Source organism: Condylura cristata, unplaced genomic scaffold (genome assembly GCF_000260355.1).
Source record: "Condylura cristata isolate star-nosed mole 26May11 unplaced genomic scaffold, ConCri1.0 scaffold00027, whole genome shotgun sequence".
In the NCBI taxonomy this organism is placed as follows: Eukaryota; Metazoa; Chordata; class Mammalia; order Eulipotyphla; family Talpidae; genus Condylura; species Condylura cristata.
In genome coordinates, this window is record NW_004567128.1 from 4788349 (window position 1) to 4811949 (window position 23601).

Genomic DNA, 23601 nt, shown 5'->3' on the forward strand with positions numbered 1-23601 from the left:
TCAATCCATTGTCTATCTTTAATATTTTTCTAATGGCTATTTTTTTGTATGTCTCCTTTTTTCTATCATTCTTCTTGCTAAATTCCCTATTACTGAACCTACATTGTTCTTACTGATTTGTATGTAGGTGAACTCTTCATATGTTGAAATACATGTATCACCTGAGATTAATATTTGAAGCAGACTGAATTACTTCCTTCCATGGACTGTAATATCCCCTGCCTTCCCCAAGATTTATGAAAATTGTCTGCCTAGGCCATTTACAAAAAACAAGTTCTTCAGGAGTTTATATATTTCTGGTCAGATTGCTGATAGAAGGAGGTATCTTCTAACCCAATATATTCAAAATGTCATTTTAAAGTATAATCAACAATACAATCTTTAGGAAACTACTTCACATTCTTTTTTTAAAACGGATTTTCAAAATGTGTGTATTTCATTTTTATAGCACATCTTAATTACGCCTGCTTCATGTGTTCATGAGACACAAGTGCTAAATAGCTTCTCTACTGAATACTATAAGCTTAGAGGAGTGCTTCTCAATCCCAGCACCACTGATCATTTGAACCCAACAATTCTTTGCTGTGATGAGCTACCCTGTCCAGCATCTTTGACCTCCACCCACTAGATGTCAGTAGCAACCCATTCATCACCCCCCTTCAGGCCCTAGGACTCCCTCACCTTTACCCAGCCACCCCCACTCCACCCCCTTTGAGAACAAAAATGTTTCTATTCTTTGCCAAATGTTCCTTAGTGGGGGGGGGGGGTGGAAGTAGGACAAAACTGCCCCCAGTTGAGAATCAGAAATTGAGAAACAGTGGGGGAGAAGTGTTTGGAATGAATCTTAGGATCAACTAAGAAAAAGATTTCTCTTAGAAACTAACATTACTGGCCACTGAACCATCACAGTAGTATTTACCTTTATTTAAAATCTATTCAATTTCCATGTTCTAAGATCACAGAAAGGGGGGGAGAAGGGGTGACAGAAGGGGAGGTAGTTAGCAGGAGGAAAGAGGGGAGGAGAAGAAAGCAAGAAGGAGGCTGTTTTTTGTTTTTGTTTTTGTTTTTTTTTAGTACACCTCTGTACTTATTTTGGGCCCCTCCTCGCAAAAACCATACTGACCACCTTGAACCTACCTTGGTGACTGGCATCACCATGTCATGTTTTCAAAAATCCTGAGGCTCCTGTCCTTGAAAGTAAGCTGATGGATGCCTGGGTAGCAAGCTTTTCCCAGCAGTCTAGGGCTCAGTAGTTAGGAGCACCCACTGTTGCTCAATCCCAGAATGATTTCCTTTGAAGACCAGCATTTATTATCAGAATAAGCAGGAAACCCCAACATTTGAGTGAGCTAATCTCTTCCAACAACCCTTTGTCAACCACAATGTAATTGAGTAATGAAATCTCAGTTAACTGTGAAGTGTTCAAAGTATTTAGCATCTGTAGATACATATATAAAAGGCCAGGAAAGCAAAATTATAGCAGACATTTATTCACAGAGAAAGAAAAGGGGGAAAGCGGAAGGAACTAAATCAGGAACACATGTCAGAACACTTATATTCATTATTCTTATTCACTCAGATTTACATGCATCTAGATGATATTCAGAATGTTGACCTTCACATAATTGAAGATCATGAAGCATCAAGAGTAGCTGATTATTTTCACTCTACTTCACAGCTGTTGTTGTAAAGTTTCTTGACAACAAGAGACGAAAATGAAAAGCCTTCTGGTTGGCCCTTGGTTAGTGAGAACAATAACCTAACCGGTCGTTTTCACCCCCAAGCAGCCGGCTTTTTCAGGGCTTTACTCTAACTGGCATCACTCATCTGCAGATACTGAAAGTCTAGCTGATGGGCGTCTATACCGGGTGTTGGCAACAGCAGGCAACAACCTATTTCCACGTCATCTGTCCCTGGATAGGTGAGGTTACCGGTACAGGAGGAATCGTTCCAGGGGCTCGGGCAGATGCAGCTCGTGGACACTTTGATGACAAGCTCGGCCCAAGCACTTCCGGACACACAGGCGGCAGAGCTGGGAAAGAGGAGGCGGGCCTGAGGAGGAAGAGAGGTGGTGTGAACCACATGCTGGTGGGCTGGGGTGGGTGAAGGGGAGATCAAAGGACTGGAAGAGGCTGACTCTTTCCAGAAGCTTAAGACAAGCTGGATGGGTATGGGAACTCCAGAACGAGGCAGCAGATGCTAAACACACACAAGGGGTTGCAATTTGCCCTCTGGGCCAGGCACGCTTCTTTAAGTAGATCCCCATGAATGTGATACCAGGGATACTGCAGGAAGCAAGTGAGAAGTGAGGTGTGTGCTTTGGAGGAAATGCCCCATTCGTACATCAGTGGGTGTGATGTGCAGGCTGAGGAGAAAACAATGGCCACACTGAGCATGCAGGAGACAGCTGCAGAGTCAGGGCAACAGTGGGAGTGTGGCCGCAGGACAGTGGCCTGCAGGGTCGCAGATGCAGTGTTAGGAGGGCGCTGGGTTCCCGGGCCCCTGGCCCCAGTTGCTCATGAGGCTGTGCCGGGTAGGTTCCCCCCGACACCTGGAGGGGCCTCCATGCTCACAAGGGTCCCATCAGACCCCGTCAGGCCCTGAATGAGCTCTGGCTGCCATACTGGCTATACAGGGGCATTTGCAATGTCCCGGCATTTCCTCACCTGACTATCTCAATAAAGAACTTTTCAAACAGACCTATGTAATCACCAAACTACACAGATTTCCTTTTTAAGAAACTCCTACTGTAACAGCATCCGGAAGTGGTGACTGCAGCCCGATAATACCTGCATCGACATCACCGGACACACCTGGTGACAGAAAGCTATCTGGAGGAACAAATGATCACCTTCGTTCGGGTCCTGGGAAATCAGAACAGAAGGCTTCTCTACCTGCCGCCCAAGTAAAGTTCCTTGACAAAACAGTAAAGCAACAGCTGTCCGGAGTGCCTAGTGTGAACTCTGACATAGCTGGTGCTCTCCTTCTAGAATAGCAGCTGTATTTAGGAAGATGGAGGACACAAGAAGGTGCCTATCAGAAATACAGATCCTGGGCCTGGAGACATTTGTGAGAGACAAGAAGAACTGTCACTTTTATAAGCCATGTTTGCAGCTCATAGTTAGAAAGTACCTGGTATTTCTAAATGGGGAGTGGGGAAGGAAGCTCATCATTCTTCCAGTGGAGACTGAAATAAAAGAACACTCGCTCATGGCATGGGCTTCAGGAATAATCTAGGCCAATGGCATTGCAAGTGAGGCCTCCGACCAGCCATGTCTGCAGCTTTGGAAGCCAGTGGGCGTACAGTCTGGGGCTCCACCCAGAGCTCCTGAAGCTGTCTACGTCTTAAGCAGCTCCCTGGGTGACTAGTCCACGTTACAGCTTAGGCAGCGCCGATCTGGCTGCCAGACCTATGTCAACCGAGCATTCCATCAGGAAGGTCATCTTCCAGTGGGAACGGTAAAGGGCAAGAACTCCTCGCCCCCTAGAAACCGGGTCAGGAGATTCCAAATGGAGGCATCGTAACACTAAGGGTGCACAATTGAAGTCGGACACTTGGCGGGAACCCTAGCTCTCCTTGGTAGCCATGTGAGTTTCTACAAGCCAATTTCTTTGTGCTTCTCTTGACTCACTTGCAGCTGCGAGAGTACCAGTTACCATGAAATTTAAAGCTTTAAGGACTTAGTGAGATTAATCTAGGTCTTGCATTTGGCTCAGTGCCTGACACAGGCCAAGTTAAACAGCCATTATTGGCTTCAAATTCTCCCAAGTATACAAGTGGCCAATATAAGCTCAGGTACTGTTCTCTTCTGGCATCTGCAGTTGCATTGGCCCCCAGTGGGCATGTAAGTGAGGCAGGAGACACGCAGACACACCTCCATCTGGAGAACAGGTCAATGGCATTGCCATTCTCATTTCTGGGTGGTGAAATGCATACTGTGCCCACCCTAGTGTCTCTCCAACCATCACTGATGGCCCCTAATTGTCTCCCAAGCATACAAAGCAGACTCTTAGTCGGCCCACGTGTGCACTCCTGGCAGGAAAGACACAGCAACTCAACCTTTGCATGGTAGAGACAGTTCTCTGACCAGTTTCTTGCTGGGGGAAATACAGAGCGACACAGCAGCGCGTGTAAATGCCCTTGGCTTATAAGTGAACCTGCAGAGCATTTTAACACCCCATCTCAGTGACGATGCCACAACGTTGCCCCCAATCACACGAGAAGGCACAAGGTCAGGCGGCCCCGGGGAGAAACAAGAAGGCAGGCACGTCTGGAAGCCATACGCAGCTGGCCGTCCTCACCTTCTCGGAGTAAGAGCGCCTGCTCCACGCTGCTCTTGGGCGCCGCCACCTCAAGCGCACTTTTGCCCTGAGCATTCCGGCATGTCAGGCTGGCCCCATAGTCGGCTAGCAGGTGGATGACTTCCACGCTGGACTGGCGGGCGGCGGCATGGAGGGGGGTGTCCAGCCATTGACCTTGATCAACACTGGCTCCTGAACAAAGCAGAGGGCCATGACCCAACAGGAGATCAATGCAAAAGGCCGTGAGCCCGAAATACAGCAGCTACAGGTACTGGCGTGTCAAGGCATATTCGACGCAGCCTTGAAAACATGTGAACCTCAGTAAGACTTTCTTAGACTGTTTCAAAAATTCTGATAAGAAAAGATGAATCCAGCTGTGGACACTTTAAATACAAGCTTTCTTTCCTATAAGGCACAAAAATATGTGCAGCGACTCGTATACCATATTTTGGTTTTCGACAAAAGGAAAAAGCTAAGTTTATTTGGTATTCCTATTATTTGGGGTTCAAAAACAAGTCTGCTGAACTGCTGGAGGCAGTAAATGATGGAGATAAGAAAGACCAAAAAGATCAGGGAGATTAAAGTTCTTGGGTAAAAGCTCTCACTACCATCGCCACCTTCACGGCCGTGCTAAGTTTGGGAGTCTTTAACCAAACAGTAGTTTCAAGATATCTGGCTGTGGCTTGGAGTCTCAGTTTCTTTATGTGCCTTTTAGAATAAAAAAAAAATGACTAAGAAACTTTGCAGGATTGTCCTCAACTAAGTTTGGCAGCTGCGTGTTGTTTTTATCACCCATCATCTTCCTAGGAAGCACACTGAGCTCTGACTCCAGGGAACCACACCCTGGGATGGCCAGCTCACGCCTTTCATTGCTGGAATCTAGGACTAAGTCAAGCAGTGCGTTGTATTCTCTTGGCCACTAGGGTTGGTTCAGAGATGGGCATGTGACTCAAAAAGGGTCAGTGAAATTGCATGTTTTCCTCTTAGAACTTAAGGGAAAAAAGACTCTCGCTCTCTCTCAAGAACACCAAGGAGAACCATAATGCGTAAATGGAGCCAGCATCAAAGGAAATTGAACTAAAAAACACATACACTTATTTCTCAAGAGAAGTTCTGTTTTAAACAATTGTCAACTGCTGAAAATCAGCAAAGTTAATGGATTCTTCTCATGAAAAGAGTTCTGGAAGTTACCTAATTCTAGAAGTTTCTTCACACAGTCTACTCTCTGGTAGGTGCAGGCCACATACAGTGGAGTTCCAAGCTGAGGCACCTCTTGGTCGATGTTAACATTATTCGCCAGCAGAATCTCCATGCATTCTCTATGGCCTGGGGGAACAGAAGACAGCCTCACTCACATGGGGGAAACACGGACTGTTCCAGAGCTACAGGACTGCCTCTCTGAAATGGACTTCTAATAGCCTAGGTTGGGGGGGATAGAAATTATTTTTGGAAATCTTAGGTATAAATCCCCAAAACAAAATCACTAAAGACAGAGGGTCCCCATGCTTCTTTCACCACACCCCTCTTTGCAGCTTCTGAGGTACTGCCAGCTATGCGCAGGACTCCACAGGCATAGCTGAAATCACTTACTTACTAGCATGAAGCTACTAGACTAGATATGGAAGCTACTAGGCCCAGAGAGGTAAGTGACTCACCTTAGCATCACCCCAAAAAGCCAGGGCTCCAATCCCAGGCCTAGACCTGATCCCTCCCCACCACAAATCTCTGGTTCCTTCTTTACCCATGCATACAACATTGGCTGTAAAACCTACTTATTTTGGTTAACCTGGAAGATACCTATGAGAATTAATACAAAGCCTCAAGTATAGAACATACTTATACACCTTTCAGATTCAGGGGTTACTAAGAACTGTGCAAGCAAGCATACACCTTACACAGGGTGCCCGAGGAATAGGAATAGAAGCCTTGATGAATCCTCCATACATGAAAGATTGGTTCAGAAGCAAATGTCAATACCTCAGGAGAGGTATTGACAGGCACTGTAAAGAGTTTGTTCACTTTGAAGATTTAAGTGTCTCCTTTAAAATCTTATCATTGCTGATTAATTTAACCAAACCTTTTCTTTATAGATAACATAAAAGTAAACTTCATCTCCAACCTGCTGGATTTATCACAAATTTTGGATTAAGTATCAATGTGCATTAAAATGTACAAATAAGGATTCTGTAAGGTCAAAGTATTTGTTCACAGAAGTAAATACTATGCTTGGATTATTGATTCAAATGGACCCAACTTACTCAGACAGGTTTCAAGCTGTAAGAATCCAGAAATGATATCTAATCTGTACCCTGGCAGATTAGATAGGGTGTCAATAAACATTTAATAAGTCCTGCCTTGTTTTTTTTTCCAGAAGAAGAAACTGAGTGAGTTAAATTAAGTATTCTTCGGTTAAAATAAGTGAATATTAAAAGTCAAAGACTAAAATTAACATAACAGTATCTAAAATGAATGAATCTGTTAATTGAGCCTATGGATGCTGGTAGCTAAAATGTTTTTATGATAGAGAAAAATATGTATAGACACGTGAATTCATGTGTCTATGCCAGCAATAATAACCATCCAAGCACTGCAGAATTACTTCCATAATTCAAACCAATTCCCCAAGTTATCCATTTTCACTGCCTGGATGGAAATACAAATAGATTACCCAAAATTTAAAGAACTTACTTGCAATTTAGGAAATGACCAACATCCGTAATTCCTCAATGAGAGTTTATTAAATCTGTATAGGAAATCAAAAGCACTGATACATTGAGATCTGGGTCTTTTGTGTCATTTGAAGTCACCCACTATTGAAACAATACCAAGCAACCTGCTGACTGGCCCGGGGCCAATCTTTCACGATTGCCTGGGAAGTGGAGCCTTCATCTCCAATTAGCCCAGCAAGTCACTGTCCTAGAGGGCTGGAACCTGCCACTGTGCTTCTGATCTCACCATGAACAGTGACTCACTGCTGGGACACAGATGTTGCTCTTTGGATGTGAGCTTTACAGATGACCTTGACCTTCCCATGCATATAGTTTCAAAATCCCTCCAAGATATTCCTTTCCCTTGTTTGAAAAGTAACTCAGAACGCTGAACTAAGCTTTCCACTATGGGGTTTTAAAGTTGCAAGGTTTTCTCAATAACCATGGACCTCGAAGTCATCAACTCACTTAGAGTCATTATGTTTAATTTTCCATCATAGATACTAGCAGCTTGGTTCTCAGATACTTCCATCCCGTATTATGTTAGCAGCTAGTATTTGACCGGCTTTGGGGGTGCACTGTTCTTTTCTAGTAAGGACAAAAACATAAAGACCTCATCCATAGTCATCAAACACAAGCAAAGAAGTGGGACCCCTGCAGAAAGGCCTGTGGAGAGACTCCCCAGGAAATGGGACTGGTGAGAAGCAGCTGTTCCATGCCCCTCTTCCCCCCACCCCACCTCCAACCCTGGGTATTCGGAATGAATGCTGCAGGATCTGGAAGCCACACAGGCTGCAGGTGAAAGTCTGGGTGGTGCTTCCATGGTGACACAGCACCACTGATGGTGCAGGCCGGCCCGGCGGGAGCCCACAGGTGCTTCACAAGCAATGCAGTGGCTGGCTCACCTCTCTTCACCGCCTCATGGATGGGTGAGTTCAGGTGTGCCTGCGGCTGGGCCTTGGCGCCAAACCCCAGCAGCAGGTTGACACAGGCGGCGCTCCCGCTTCGGCAAGCATTAAAGAGGGGTGTGGCTCCGTGAACCGTCACGCCATTGACCTGATGATGAGAACGAGAGTGCAAAGATGTGCTTTTTCTCCACCACTGTCTCCAAGTGTGTTCCTCGGTGGCTGCCTGGAGAAATCTCCCATGGGGGCAACTAGTCAGGGACTCCCAGGGCACTATGGTATTATGCTTTTTAGACACCAGTCGCCTACCAACTCTTACCAATAAATGCGATCACAAATATAAATATCACAAGTGGGGTAAAATGGGACAAAGCCTGTAAAATGTATTCAGGGGTATTCCAGACTCGTAGGCATCTCCGGAAGGTCAAGAAGCGATCCTGGATGGGGGTCAGGAACACGGCCTGAGGAATCGTGAGCTTGGGTTCCAATCTCAGCTGCCCTTTCATCTGTTTAGAGACCCTGGTCAGAATACTAACATTCTCTGCCTGTATTTCCTTATGTGTAAATAGGATCATAAAGAATCGACTTCGTGAGGTCACTGGGCAGACGGAGTGAGTTACTCTATGCCTGACACACAGAACACTGCCTGGAACTCTGGAGCAGGGAACAAACATTGGCAGCAACAATTTCCATTTTCCATGAATACAGAATGGGATCCTCTCCCTCCCCAGTCATGGACAAACCTGACAGGAATCACAAGTGCTAGAGAACCAATTAGCCTAAGGTCCCAACATGTGCCATTGTAAAAAGTCTCCCCAACAATTCCCCACAGTTCTGTCCTTGCCACGAAATCTTCACTATAGTTTACTATCATCCATATGAAAATGCCCATGCCAGCACTGACTCCTGAAGAGACCATGAACTCGCCAAAGGCATGCCCAAAATAGCCAGCAATGGATGACTCAGTGCCTTTGGAGGACGCGAGGCGTGTGTGAGAACCAGCGCAGTGGAGAGGCATCTGAGGATGCGCAGCAGACTAGAAAGAACCAGCAGGCCCAGGCTTCCTGGTGGCTGATGTGCAGGACAATGAGGATTCAATGTGAAATCACTGGGCCTGGGCAACTCTGGGTATGGGCTTGTGACAATCAGGCCCTGCGCATCCTTGTTTCAAGACCAAAGGTGGCATTTCTCCCTCGTGCCAGGAGAGCCCCATTGAATTGTAAAGTTAAAGCTGAGCTGTTGGGTTGGCTGAGACACGTCAGCGGAAATGTGTCCACACGCACATCTCAGGCAGTGCTCACCCACAGACGCAGCTCACTGAAAACCACTTGGCGGAGATGGTTTGCTTGTGCGCTTCTCCCTGTGAGTTTCTCCCTCAGATCAGTATTTGTTAAGCACCTATTAGGTGCCAACGTTCTGGAAAAGAAGGCAAGTAAAATAATCGCCTCTCCTTGAGTTGGCTGAACTCTCTCAGGGAAGACAAACACAAAAGAGATCATTTTGATACAATAATCAATACCTTGGATCACAGTGGAGAGCACAGACTTGAAAAATATTCAGGAAATAAAATGAGGGGATGTTGAGATTAATTAAGTGGGGAATTGGAAGAAACGGGCTGACTCTCAGGAAGACACTCTGCCTGGTCTCCGAGTCTGGGCATCCAAAAGGAGGACACAGGCCTAAAGGGAGGACACGAGGAACATGACTGCATTGTGTTTGAGAGACCCTATTGACTATTGACTGACCAACTTTCAATTACTCCTTCTCTCACTCTGACTCAAATTATGTAATATTTACTGACTGCTTCCTCACAAGATTGCCAAAGACCAGGGACCATGCTCTATCGCTGTCTTTGTCCCCCACAAAGCCAGTCTGAGGTGGTGCAGCACTTACTCCTCCCTCAGCCTACGCTGTTCAACATGGCTGCCAGCCATCTGCAGCTGGCTCCAGTCACCTGCTTGAGGGAATGGCCCTTGCCCGGCCCTGACTCATCACTACACATGGGAAACTAAGTGGTAGCTTCCAGCAGCGCTACCTGATGGAAATGGTCCACCAGGATCACATCAGGAAAATCATTCTACCCAAGATTTTCATATTCAGTTCTACCTTGTAAGAACCCAACTGCCATACCAGAACAAAAAAAAAAAAAAAACTTCATTAAACTCTTAAAAACACTGCAAGTCATGAGTCAAAGACAAGAACTGAGTTGGGGGGAAAAAGCACAAAAGCAACACCTAGCAATTAAAGATGTTTAGTTGTAATTTTATAGTTCTTTTCTGATAGCTGTATGACATATAGCACCTCCATCACTCTTTGATAAGAGGCCAGAATTTAAGGACAAGATAAAGATAATGTTGTAATTTTCTCAAAATGTATTATTCATTAAAAGCTACTCTAGCCTGGTAATTTTGCTCAATAGAAATTACTGGTTTACCGTGTTGAATTAAGAGTGTATTTTAAATGTCATTCATTTACGATGTGCTCTTTTTAAAGTTTTTCTATCAATTTTCCAAGGTCGGTTTTCAGAGCACTCTAATTCAAGTTGTTAAAACAGGATAACAGCCCCCAAGTAGTGCTGCTATGCTAAGTCCCTTGTCCCCAAACCGAGACTTAGCCTAACTCCAGCTCCCATTCTCCCAGAAACGGGAAGTTCAGCCAACCAGGCAGGAGCGACCTATCAGGGAGGCCGCTACCAGCAGCTCTGCCCTTGCCCTCAAGGACAGTGACCTTGCAGGAACCAACCGCATTTCTGTCTGGTATCACTTCCTACTTCCTGCTCCCTAGAAAAGTCTTCCAGCTGCTGGGTGCTGTTGCCTATCAGCTAGACCGGATGCTGCTCACTCCACAAACTGTTGAATAAAGCAAATCTGTAAACTTCGCTACCGGGCTGACATTTCTCTAACAAAGTCTCCTTTCTGAAGCCAGCATCACGTTGGTGTGGGGCTTCAATTTTTAGAAGCTAGCCACTTTTTACAACTGCATTCCTTTCTAGAGGGGAGCACTGGCTGGCAACATGGCCTGTGATTCAGAGACAGGGCCACACCTCTTCAGAGTGTGCCCCCCACACCCACCACCAGCACACACAGCCTCCTCTTTGCAGACGTCGGCAGTGGCACGTGGGCAGCCAGGCCGTGGGTAGGGCAGCACTCACATGGGCACCGTTTTCCAGCAAAGCTTTTGCACAGGCCACGTGACCTCCGAGGCATGCTTCATGGAGAGAGGAGACCCGATTGATTGTCACGAGGTTCACATTCACGCCCTACAATTTGGAGACAATGGGGTTAGCAAATGGGAATGATGGACAAAAGGAACTCACTGCTTCCTGCTAAAGGCTGGAGTACATGAATCCCAAACCCCTACCTGCGTGCCTTCTCCTCCCAGATGCCTCTGGTGCTGACTGCACCCCTGCTGTGGCTGAACACCGGGGCGCCTCTGTTGCCTGTCCCTCCAGCTGAGGGCCCCTCTCTGCCGCCCTGGGCCTGTTCCTTTCCATGTCCCGAATATGAGGTCGCTATTCTAAAGCTGTCCTAAATATTTCAAACTGTGTATCCAACATAATCAGAAAAGTCTTTCCCTGTTCTTTTCCCATATAGGATTTCAAGAAAATAAGAAACAGACTAGTCCACAAGATGGCAGCAACGTACTAGGAAAAAATTTGATCAGTGCAAACACAGAATCCCAGGAATGATGGAAATGCCCAAAGGGGTAGGCCTGAAGATGACCCGAAGGGGTCACCTTGGCAGTGATGAGAAAGTTCACATCACTACTAACACTTGAGGCACTCCAGCTGTCAGTCACGGCCAGCGTGACCCCTGGGAGCTTCTGCTCCTTAGTTCAAGTCTCACTCAAGCGCACACCACCTTAAGGCGAAATAAAGCCAAAAAGTAGGACTTGACATTTTCAGCTAGCATGCGGTGACGACTGGGGGTACAGTAAGCAAAGACTGGAGTTCTCGCTCAAGAAAGCTCCTGCTACATTTGGCAGCTGCAGAAACCGACACCTAGGAAGCCACTCAGACACAAAGACGCCTGATATAATGTGGCCTGGGACTGGATTCTGGAAGACAGAAAGGACATCAGTGGCAACACTGCTGAAAGCCCAGCAGTGTGTAGTTTAGTGAGTGTGTAGTAGCTGAGCTAGCTTATTTCCGGCGGTGTCAAACATTAACATAAGGGGGTCAGGCGAGTCAAAAGTGCTGCAGGCTCTGCAACTCTTTAATATTTCCGGAGTAAGTTTGTTAAAACATTTAAGTTTATAAAAATAAGGAGGTGCTGGCCCTCCCTGGTGGCGCAGCGGGTTAAAGCACAGCACTGAGAAGCTTGAGCCACTTCCGCATGAGTTCGATCCCCGCCTGCCCCGGAAGAGATCCACATGGCGTGGCAGACCTCTCCTGACCCGCCCGCTGCTCCCCTCAGCAGTGTACTTCATCGATCTATCTGTTCTGCTCCCCGCTCTGTCTCTGGTGAATCCTCTCACCCTCCACCCCAGTTCTATATGAATAAATAAATAAATCTAAAAAAAAAAAAGATTGTTTTAAAAAATAAATAAAAATAAGGAGGTGGGAGGTCTGGAGAGAAGAGGTGGACACAAGACTCTGTACTGTGTACTTTTTGTATCACTGACTTGTGAACATATTACATATAAAAAATACTCTAATCACCTCAAATGTTAAGTACCGAAAATTTAAGTACCAAGCAAAAAACTACCAGATCTGGAGCCCATTTGATCTTTGCCTCTACTTTCTTCAGCTGTGACACAATTTGGAAAGGAGACAGCAAAAAAAAAAAAAAAAAAAAAAACCACACACACAGAGCGGTGAGTCAAGTTGCTCCAATTCCAAATAGTGAAAAGGTGAGGTGTGGTGGCAGGTAGGGCGTGGAAAGGACATAGGACTCATCGCTCTGTGTCCATGGTGCCCGAAGGCAACTGAGCAAATGACCTGTGCGTGCTTTCTTTCATTCACTAGAAAAATGCTAACGAAGCCACTCTTTACTGTTCAAGCCAGAAAACCAGCCAGCTCCCCAAGAAAGGACAGGTGGCAGGAAGAAATACTCTAGAGGCCTAGAAAGGCCCGGGTGGGGCCTGACAGGCAAGCCCTCAGTTACAGCTGGAGCTGGTAAGAGTGAGGCCTGACTATGGCAGAAGCACAAAGGAGTTTCCCATTTACTTACTTGAGCAATTAAAGTTTTTAGAGCCAGTAAGCGTCCCTGGGCCGCAGCCTCATGAAGCGGGGATCGGTCCGCCCAACAGTCTGAAATGCAAACCGAGCTCAGTGTCAAGGTCTGGAATCTGCTTCTGCAGTCTGTTCACATGCCCACCCACCATGACAGGAGGTTTGGGGAGTTGGGGCACAGCATCAAGCTCTCTGCTTTGCCCCTGGCAGAGTGAGAGGTCTCTGAGTGCCCAGCCTATTACTCTGAGGGGGGTATGTGGAGAGGAAGCATAACCCATTCCCAGCACAAAGGGGAAGGGGAGCAGGGAAGGGCCCTTTCAGTCACCACAGACTCAGTTCAATTAAGCACTGGTCAGTGCCTAACCTGGCAGCTCTAAATAAGGCATGATGAAGGCAAAACTGGTCCGTGAGCTTGCCCACTTTCATGGCTCCCCTCCGTGCCTCTCTGCTCACCTCCACCTAAGAGCCCACAGAGTTTTGTTCTGAAGCCCCACGGCGTGGTCGTTTCGCTTTGGTAGTGAAGCGTATCTATTATCATGGCGCAGAAGGTTGTTTGAAAAGTGACGTAATCCTCCAAAACTCATCGCTTGTGAGCGATGGCCTAGCCAGGAGCCAGTGGAGCCCCACGGCTTTCTCTGCCGAAACGAGCCAGTCTCTGGATACACCTGAGCGCCCTCTAAGATGGGGGTGCAGAGCCCCAGTGTTGGGCCATGCTCTGGCTTCTGCAGGTCACTAAAACACACAGGTGGTGGTAGGCCCTCAAGCCATTTGTGATTAGTAAGCACACAAGGCAGGTCAGGGCTCTCTGGCAGCCTCTGAAATGGAAACTTCTTCTCAGTAAACAAGACTTACCAGCTTAAGTGGACATTTGAAAGGTTACCCTCTAGCAAACGAGCCAAAGGGCAATCATTGGTTTGGAAGAAAACCTGCTCCAGTTTGTAACTGTGGGCGATTCTTCGATCGTAACTGTGCTCTTCCGACACTGCAGTCAGGACTGGCGTTTCAAATTTGCCACACCTGCACCTGGGCCGGACGGGCATGGCCAAAGAGTTAAGTGTGGGGACATGAAATAGCCCAGACCCTTAAGGAGAGCCGGACTTCCTCAATGGATGAGACTCACGACCAGAGACATTCCCATAAACCCCATGAACCTCTTCTTACCTTGAAACTCAAATTGTGTCTTCTCTGGTCCTCTGAGTTATGAAAAAGAGGGAAGCTAAAATGGACAGTGTATTGTTGGCTTCAGATTGGAACAATTAAATGTATATGTCATAGTACTTGCCTGGGAAACCCAAATCAGGGCTCCTTGGAGAAATCATGCATTTCAGGGGTCTGGTTCAGGAAGAACATGACATAGGGCTTAGACATCTTGCCAGAAAAGAGTGCTCAATGAACAATGCCGAAAAGACACAGAAACTGGCCTGAAGAGGCTTCACCAAATATGAGAGAATTTGTGCATGAAAGTAAATAATGGTAGTTAAGAGATATTATATCCTGTCAAAGTGAGACCCTCAGGGCCCTCCCTGGTGACACATCAGGTTGGAGCGTGGCGCTACGAAGCTAGCCACAGCTGCTTTAACACAACTTTGATCCCAGCCCCAGAGGTGACCCACATGGCGTGGCAGACCTCTCCTCTCTCGCCCACTGCTCCCCTCAGCAGGGTGCTTCGTCCATCTGCTTGTTCTGCTCCTTACTCTATGGTGAATCCTCTCACCACCCCTGCACCTCTGGCCCGTACCCCAGTTCTGTATACATAAATAAATCTTTTTTTAAAATAAATAAAATGGGATCCTTATGTCCTCACTGATAAAACAAATCTATAAATAGCGAGAACACTCTTTCCCAGAGAATGCCAACTGATAAATGAAGAAGAAATAGAATTTATATCAAATTATTTCCCCACCAAATAATTACTAACTACCAAGGAAATGGGGGTAATTCTTTTTTTTGAAATGGGGGTAATTTTACAGCAGAACACAACTGTTCTTCCCCACCTTCCCCAAGAGATCAAAGTTAACTTCAGGAGCGATGAACAGACTGTGCCATGGGATGGAACACAACGAGCAACACCATGTACTCTTGAGTGAGCAGGATGAGAACACAGCTTCTGGGCGATTCCTGCTCAGAAGGCAGAGCCCAGATCTCCTGCTCAGAAGGCAGAGCCCAGATCGCATCAGGACAGCGTGAACCCACTGAGATGGAGGTACATTCTTCTGGAACCCATTCAAGGAGGGGCTAAGGAACTGGTCCAGCTTGAGGGAGGGTGAGGCATCTAAGGTGACTGGGGTGGAGCCTCTGGCTACCAAGCACATTGTCGTTAGCACAGCTGCGTAAACACCAAGGGGGTTTCTGGGTGGAGAGAACTAGGAATGTTGGTACTGTTCGTATCGGTTTTTGAACGTCTGTCATTATTTGAACTTAGCTCCCAGATACAAACGAGCACATACAGAGGCAACTGCAGCTCCTGACCCGAGTGTGTAAGGAAAAGAGATACCAGTTTTAACACAAAAAGGGATCGTTTGTATTTCCACTTGTTCCTGGATCAATTAGAAGTTGATGAGTGGAGTCATTTTAAATCTCTTCAGTATTTATGATTTGCATGAAGTGGAATCCGCCACTTATCAGCCCTGGTTTTCTTTGAGAACATCTCCATCTCGCTCGCTACGAAGTGAGCATCAGACACATGGTCCTGTGGCCTCATCGCTCTTGAAAATGGACCTCGGCGCTAGGGCTGCAGGGACCGTGTGTCCCCACGGCTGAGCCATGGAGGGCAGCTCAGCACCTGACCACCGCAGCGGCAAACCCAGTTGTGGCTTTGTTAGTCTTTTGTTCTAACGACAGCCAGGTACCCCCAGTCACCTCGAGGAATGAGAGGTAGTTGATTGGAACACAAGAGCAAGATTTAAGTGGCAACTCCTCATAATTAACTTGGAATAGCAGCAGAAATGGCCGTATCTTTTCTCAAGCCTGCCCCCGAAGGGTGCTGGTGTCTCCCTTTCTCCAGGCAGCAGAGACCTTAACCTCCTCTTCATCCGGTTTCTGGTCACTCACCAATCCCGCAACACCCTCCCCATCCACACAGCCTGGCCAGGCCCCACAAACATCATGCAGGTCCAAGGAGGTGAGACACAAAAGAGCACGTGCTATGACTCTACTGGTAGAAAGTACAAGGAAGCTGCACTCACCTTGGGAGTTAGAAGTCGCAAAAGGGCTGGGGCTGATGGGAGGGAGGCACCATGGGCACAGTGCTGACAGAACGCAGTTTCGCGTTCCTGGGAGCTGGGGCCTGAGTGAGCTTGCTTTGTGAAACTGCCCGTTTGCCTAGCATTTGTGCACTGGTCTAGATTTATGTCGTCCACACAGGGCTGCGTCTGGCCTCCAAGCAGCTGGAGGCAGATCGGTGTGTGCTGCACACAGGTCCCCACATTCCTTCTCCAGCTGCCAGCTCTAGGAAGTGGGAGGAAGCTGGAGTGCAGGGGAGATGTCGCCTTGCTTGCTGGAAGAGGCCAGTCCAGCCTTGGTCTTGACCGCAGATCTCCAGTTCTGGCGGCCTGCATCTGCGCCACGACTCAATGCTAGGCCCCTAGCCCTGGCACCGGCATTTGGCCGCTTCGCCTAAGGTCCCGCATCAATACAGCATCCTGTGACACCTCCACTCCCACGCCATGCCGCTGAGGTCTCGGCAAGTTGCTGCGGCTACTTCCAATCCACCAGAAAGGGGCCACGGTGGGTCGTCCCGGGCCTCTCCCTCACCACGCATTGCTTTGCAATTCTTTCCTGTATGAGTAGTGCAGGAGCAGCTCAGGAAGCTGCCGGCTGGGCAGACTCCCAGCAGGACAGAAAATCCAGGCTCCCCTCCTTCCAGGCGCCCTTGCATGGAGCCCAATCCCTTGGCTCTCACGACAGGAGGCGAGGGAAGCACCTCATCTCTTGAAGTGGAGCGCCCCCACATGCACGACCAGCCCTCAGCCCCACACGACGTCTCGCTTCTAGATGGCAGCACAAATGGGACTGAAATCCAAGTCTGGGAAGCTTCAGAACTCATCCAGTTTGGGTTGGAAGAGTGAGGGGATCTGAAACCTGCCTATCCAGGTAGATTTCCTCAGGTGGCAGCTCTACGCCCCTCACCTCCAGGCCCAGCATGAGAGAGGTACCTTCTGTGTCGAAATCCTTTGTTTCCCAACTGGACGGAAGCCACTCTCAGGGATGTGACTTTCCTGTCACAGCTTGCAGCCCTTGCTTCAAAGGACCTTGAGGGCTTTTCACAGACCTTTCCACAGACCCCACCAGGGTGGGCTTGTGACTTAGATCCTCCTTGCCTGGAGGTCTCTCTCTCTTCCCATTGTTGTTTTGCAAATTTGAGCTAATTGTGAGAAATGAGGGCTAAAAGTTATCTGGCAGCCAGGGACTTTTTCCATTCCTTTCAGGAAATATGCAACTGAGCTCTCCAAATAAACGAATGCTTAAGTAGGACTCCCTAGTTCTCTTGGAAGGCAGTTTATTTTTAGTTATTTGGCAGACTGCCTGTGTCACAGGGCTGCAAGCACAGTATGGAGATATTTACTCTATAAATATGTCTACTGGCTCCTGATGAGGTGGACAGAAAGCGTTCCAGTCCTTTCTCATTCCCCCTATAACTTTTTCTCAGAGTGCCATTCATATTTCCAGTTTTCGAGCTCTTTGAATAACAATTTCATAACAACTTCGAAAATCAGATTTCGATAACAAAACTGATTCAGATGGAATAAAGCTGCCTGAGTTCTAAGTATTCAAGATAAAAATTCTATTTTTTTAAATTAGCAATTACTACCCTTCCTGAATCTACTAAGTGTTTGATAATACAGGTTTAAAAAAATAATGAACTGCTTATGATCTCTAGCATACATAATGTATTCAAGTTCCCCAAGTCATATGAAGCAGTACCTTCTGCCGCAAAAAAGAAATTTCAGTTTTGAACTCAAGTACAGGCAAGAGCCTACTACTACAAATGATATTTTAAGGAAAGTAAAGGTAACTGGGCAGAACCCCAGGACAGCCAGCCAGTCCTGAGTCATCTGAAAGACAAGAATAACAGTGTGTTAAAATACACGCGCTGCAGGATGCTCAGGCCCAGTCTGGAGATGGACAGGCAGCTCCTTAGTGTGTTAGGAGGCTCCTGTGACTCCATAGAAGCAGCAGAGCTGGGGCACGGGCGGAGTCGGGAGGGGGCTGACAGAAGGCAGGGTGGGTCCTCCTGCAGAGGGCGGGCTGGCTGGCCAGCGTGGGAACACCAGCAGGCACTTGTGTTACGTAACAGGCAGAGGAAGCTCGTGCCAAGGCTTGAGGAGACAACCAGCCACGCTGAAGGAGAGTACAGGCTCAGTAGAGGACTGGGCAAGAAGGGGCCAAAGACAGGAAAATCCTGTCCAAGGGGCAGGGCAGGAAGGGCAAGGAGGATGAGTCTGCAGAGGTGTGGCCACAAAAGCAAGTCGGTCCTTTGATTTCACAGCCATGACGACAACTGATTTTAAGTGCAGCAACTAGAACAGAACTGCTTTGCTAGTTAACTACACGTAACTTAAACAGCCATTTCAAAAAAGGTCGCATTCCTCTCTGCAATTGTAAAATCCTGCAAATTCAGAAAACCAAGTTTTTCCAAGTTTGATACAAACTCCTTTGGCAGCAAAACAAGCTTAGGGTTCAGGTTTATCAACGCACTATTTTTATTTGTAGTTTCCCTTAATGTGAGTATCTGCACTTCAGTTCCGAAATATCTAACCGCTCGGGGAGGGGAGGCGCGCTGCATGGCCGTCTACATAAGCTGGCGCGTCTGGCCCAGGCTGCGGATAATAGCTCCTCAGCCTGTTCCTGCTTTATTGCCACCAAATCTGATGACAGTCATGGTGCTCAGCAGAGCTTCAACGCAGGCTAACTTAGCGAAGGTCGCAAATCATACACCATGTCCCACTACAGACACCCCTACGAGGCTGCACACAGAATCCAGTCATCCCCCAGGTGCCCTAGATACTGGTCAGCCAAGGACCGATGACAGCTCCCAACTTGAAGATACAGATATATTCTAAACAAGATATATCAAAAAGCCTGAAAAATCAAAACTATTAACAGTCAACCAATGTTCAACTCAAATCTTTGTGGTTCAGTAGCTTAAACCACAAAGACATATGGGACAATGTCTCCAGGATATGAAATATCAAAACAAAAAAGGCCCAAAGACATAGCGCCAAAACAAAATAAGGCTACTTGATGAGGTGTGGTGCCAGCCGCAGGTCCCGAGAGCTGGAGCTGGCAGCCAGTGGCGCTCAGCTCTGCCCTGGCTGTTTTAAACTGCCATGCCCTCATTTTTTTTTTTTAATATTTATTTATTTGTGCATACAGAGCTGGGGTACAGACCAGAGGCTCAGGGGCGGCGAGAGGCTTCACCAGAGACAGAGTGGGGAGCAGAACAGGCAGATGGACGAAGTACACTGCTGAGGGGAGCAGCGGGCGGGTCAGGAGAGGTCTGCCACGCCATGTGGTCACCTCCGGGGCAGGCGGGAATTGAACTCATGCGGAAGTGGCTTTAGCTTCTCAGTGCAGCGCTTTAACCCGCTGCGCCACCAGGGAGGGCCCCATGCCCTCATTTTTGATGGCAGTGATGACAGTTTATAAAACATAACAGGCCATCAAATCAAGAAATTTCACCTCCTGGTGTCACTTCATAAGCCAATTAGCTAACTTCCTAATTAAATGTCACCAATTCCCCCCAAATAGCTGTATCACCAATGTGCCACAAAGGAAACTGTTTGGTTGATTACTTACGTAAAATTTTCTTAATTTCTGACGTCTGACTTGAGTATATAGTATCTGACTTTAATGGTGTCCCAAAAAACAGAGTCATGTGAACACTACTGTTTCTGGCATATGAACACCTACATTATTCTAGAAAGCCTTATTTACCAAATCTGAATATGCTCTTTCTACGTGTGTGGTATGTGTCCAGACACACACATATAGTTGTGTATCTACATGCATACATCTACCTAAACACAGGAAGGATACAAAACTAAGACACTACCTGCACTCTTCTCCCGCCACATCTTAAGGAGAATTGAAAAATCACAGTTTTGACCTTGTGATACTGCTACTTGCAAATTAAACATTATCCTAGGAACTTGAAGAAGTCAAGACAGTTGAGCTAAAGAATGAAAAAGCTTTATTTAAAAGATTTGTATTATGGCTCCAGATTTTAATTCGAAGCATGTTTAGTATAGGTTTTGACTATTATAAAACCTTTTCCAAAGCATGCTTCATTAAGGAGACAAAATAGAAAGAATGCACACGAGTAGCTGGAGAAAACATTTTTAACACACTCTCACCAGTACTGACTTGGTTAGCCTTGACCTAATTTAAACCATGAGGATGATAAATCTAGGAGAACATCCAAACTATGTGACTAAAACTTCCAGACAGCCCTGCCAAAGATTTACATGTGCAATTAGAAAATAGCTTTTCAGACCATGTTTAACGTGAATCTAAAGAGAAACATAAACAACAAAAACACACCAGTCTAAGGCAACATACCTCCCTGAAATGTGTGACAGATGTAATCCCCAAAAGAAACTGCCTTCCACAGTCCAGGCCTCCTTACACTTTCTGCAATGTCAAGATTCTTGTCATTTTCCCCAGCTAACTGAAGCATTCTGATGCTTCGTCTTTGGAGGTCTTATTTCTTTGGGTCAACTGCTGTTGTCTAATGTCTTCAAAGTTGTCTAGTGTATTGGAATCACATAGTACAAGTATTTTGAAAGCGAATCTTGGATGCAAATTGAGATGGATACAAGATAAAGAATGATGTAATCCTGGCACCCCTAAGAAGACTAAAAATACACAGGGAATTCTCAACTCTGTTTATGAACAAATACTTCTCTATCGAGTGACACCCCCAGCATAACAAGGCTATCTGATTCACTTACTACAATTAAGGGGGACAGATGAATTTCTACAAACACGCAATTTTAAAATGTTTTACCCAAATTCTGGTACTTTCTATTACAATAACCTTTGTTTTAGATTATAAGCTAAAACATGCTTTGCAGGCCACCATGTAAGTAGGTTTAGTGAAGGATTTTCCTGAGTGACAAATGGCTAATCAATTCAAATTGTAATTAACAGCACTAGAACATGTCACAATTGCTGCTTTTCATCAAAGGTACTGGTCATTCTATTTCCTGAGGAGATAACATCTTGTTAGAATCAACTGTTAAGATTTGACTAAAAATATCAAAGAAAATAATCCTTACATGAGTACCTCCTTTGGTTAACAGAATTAACGTTTCTCAAATATTGTTAGAAAGCCTCTATTTACTTCTTAGATAATGACTGCGAAAAGAACTACCCACTTGCAAATATTAAAGCTGAAAATCCTTCACCAGCTAGTATGATCAACATCACATTGCTAACTTAAATAATTTTTTAAAACTACCCATAAAAAAACAAAGTATAAATGTAAAAAACCTTCTAGAAACATGCCTCCTGTGAATTACCAGGGAGGTTTTTTTTTTTAGGTGTTGGAATAAATTCATATATTTTTACCTGAAACTCCACCATAGATCTCTTCTGCTATCCTAGCTGCTTCTTTTCTATTTCCTTTGACGATATAGAAATGGGTTAGGAGAGCCAAAAACACTTTGATTAAGAGCTTGAAGAAAAAAAAGGTAGCAAACATTGTAATAAAAATGTTTTTAAAGCCATAGAAAACAGGACCGTCCTCCATTTTGGCTTACACTCTGTTTAGGTTCTCAGGATTGCAAACTAGCACCGGGTTATAATTGGTATCATCTGACAGCTTATAATTGGCATCATATGGCAGCTATTTAAAACCTCTAGCCCTATGGTGCTCCTGTTACGGGGAACTCAGTGTGTAGATTCTAAGCTGACTGTGATTTGGCAGCGGTGTGCGCTGACACTCTTGGCAAGATAAGAGAACGAAAGAAACTTCTTTCTAACCAGAAATACCCAGTAGTTCTCAGCCTACATTCACATTATGTTATTTAACAGTCTTTACGTCCACGCCTTCTTTCATTCGTAAACTCCAATTTTGGTTACATTATGTTGAGAGGTAGGACAGGAAAAGATAAACTTCTCAGACACCACACAGACAAAGCAAGCTACTTAAGGTACGTACAAAGACGTGCAAGCACAGCCTGTGGGAGGTGGTGGTCCCTGAAACATTTCATTTTCTCTTCATTCTGAAGTTTATGTAAGATAAAGCCCAGATCCACACTGAGGAGTTTTAAACGACCACTTACTCTAAGGTAGTATTTACACAAGGCCCGTGGGAGGCCTCTTCAGGTGGCACCACTAGCTTTCATCTGGCCACAGGGGTCCTTAACAAAGTCCCTGACCATTCACTTCCCATTTCAAGTGTCAGTAACGGGGGTGCCCCTTGCTGGAAAGTGGGGGATTAAGGAAGAATCATAATGAAATGGACGAACAATACGGTTCTGCGTGCAGTACCCAATCGGAGTCACTACTTCCCGAGTTAGGCCATCCTCTCTTATCCAAACTGTTCGACCTGCATCAGCAATGAGCAATACAGGTGAAACTGGGCTATTTAAAATTCTCCCTGCCAAAGAAATCTAGATCTCCTTGATCATTCTTGGCTATATCACACTGTCTTAATTTCTGTATACAACCTACTGTAAAAGACAAGCCAAAATAAAAACGCTAAGCGCAAACAAAGCAACTATTATCTAATAACTGATTCACACAAAAATATGGGAAAATATGGGAGTTTCTTCTGTTTCCCAACTGTTCAAAGGCTGACACCTTGGGCCACAATGCACAACGCATTATCCCAAACGTCACTCATTTCAGTTCTCAGGAACAGATTGTTAACCTGTAGCGTTTACCAAATTTAGATTACAAAAGAACATGAGCCCAGGGCCTCCCTGGTGGCACAAGGAGTTGAGTCTCAGTACTATGAAGCCAGCCACAGCCACTGGCAGCACGAGTTCAATCCCCAGACAGGGAGCTGACCTAGAAGGCGCGGCAGCCTTCTTCTGTCTTACCGGCTGCACCCCTCAGCAGTGTATTTTGGCCAACCTGCCTGTTCTGTTGCCGACTCTATCTCTGGTGAATCTTCTCACCCCCGTACCTCTGGCCTGTACCACAGTTCTTATATGCATAAGTAAATAAATCTTTAAAAATAAACAATATGAACGCAGTATTTTAGCTCTTTTGAGCTTCTTTAGTTTTACTCTTCAAAGGTGATCACTTACGTCAGCCCACTGATGTATATTGTGTTATCTAACCTCATTCAATCTTGTTTTGGCCAGAATTTTCACTCAAAACATGGCTATCCTTTTGTGGTTTACATACCAGGAAAGTTTGCTGAATACCTCAACATTTTTAAGGTTGAAATGGCTGCACTATTTCTGACAGACTGTCTTTTACTACAGTGAACAATACATTTGAGATGACCTAAAAGGTTACTGGAACAAGGAGTTAACTTACAGTCTTTTACAGGAGATGA

General features: G+C 46.0%; 1 protein-coding gene across 3 annotated transcripts; it reads right to left on the reverse strand.

Moving 5' to 3' along the window:
• Positions 1-1808: 1808 nt before the first annotated feature.
• ASB11 (ankyrin repeat and SOCS box containing 11, E3 ubiquitin protein ligase) lies at positions 1809-21840 on the reverse strand. 3 transcript variants are annotated; one of them, XM_004689868.2, is made up of 7 exons: positions 21660-21840; positions 13087-13166; positions 11067-11174; positions 7916-8066; positions 5494-5628; positions 4303-4494; positions 1809-2052 (listed from the first exon to the last, which is right to left on the reverse strand). In XM_004689868.2, the coding sequence occupies exons 1-7, from the start codon at positions 21838-21840 to the stop codon at positions 1928-1930; spliced, it is 972 nt and encodes a 323-aa protein (XP_004689925.1). In that variant the 3' UTR covers positions 1809-1927. The 3 variants fall into 3 exon arrangements, with proteins under 3 accessions (XP_004689925.1, XP_004689926.1, XP_004689927.1); XM_004689869.2 differs by having other exon boundaries at positions 11067-11122; positions 13083-13166; XM_004689870.2 differs by lacking the exon at positions 21660-21840 and adding an exon at positions 20649-20766.
• Positions 21841-23601: the final 1761 nt, after the last annotated feature.

Excerpts from the sequence above, each read along its gene's own strand:
- ASB11 (XM_004689868.2), bottom strand. The coding sequence starts at position 21,840 with ATGGAGGACGGTCCTGTTTTCTATGGCTTTAAAAACATTTTTATTACA. Across the intron at positions 13,167-21,659 it reads GATCTATGGTGGAGTTTCAG|ACTGTTGGGCGGACCGATCC; the intron begins GTAAAAATATAT and ends TTTGCATTTCAG. Across the intron at positions 11,175-13,086 it reads TAAAAACTTTAATTGCTCAA|GGCGTGAATGTGAACCTCGT; the intron begins GTAAGTAAATGG and ends TCCAAATTGTAG.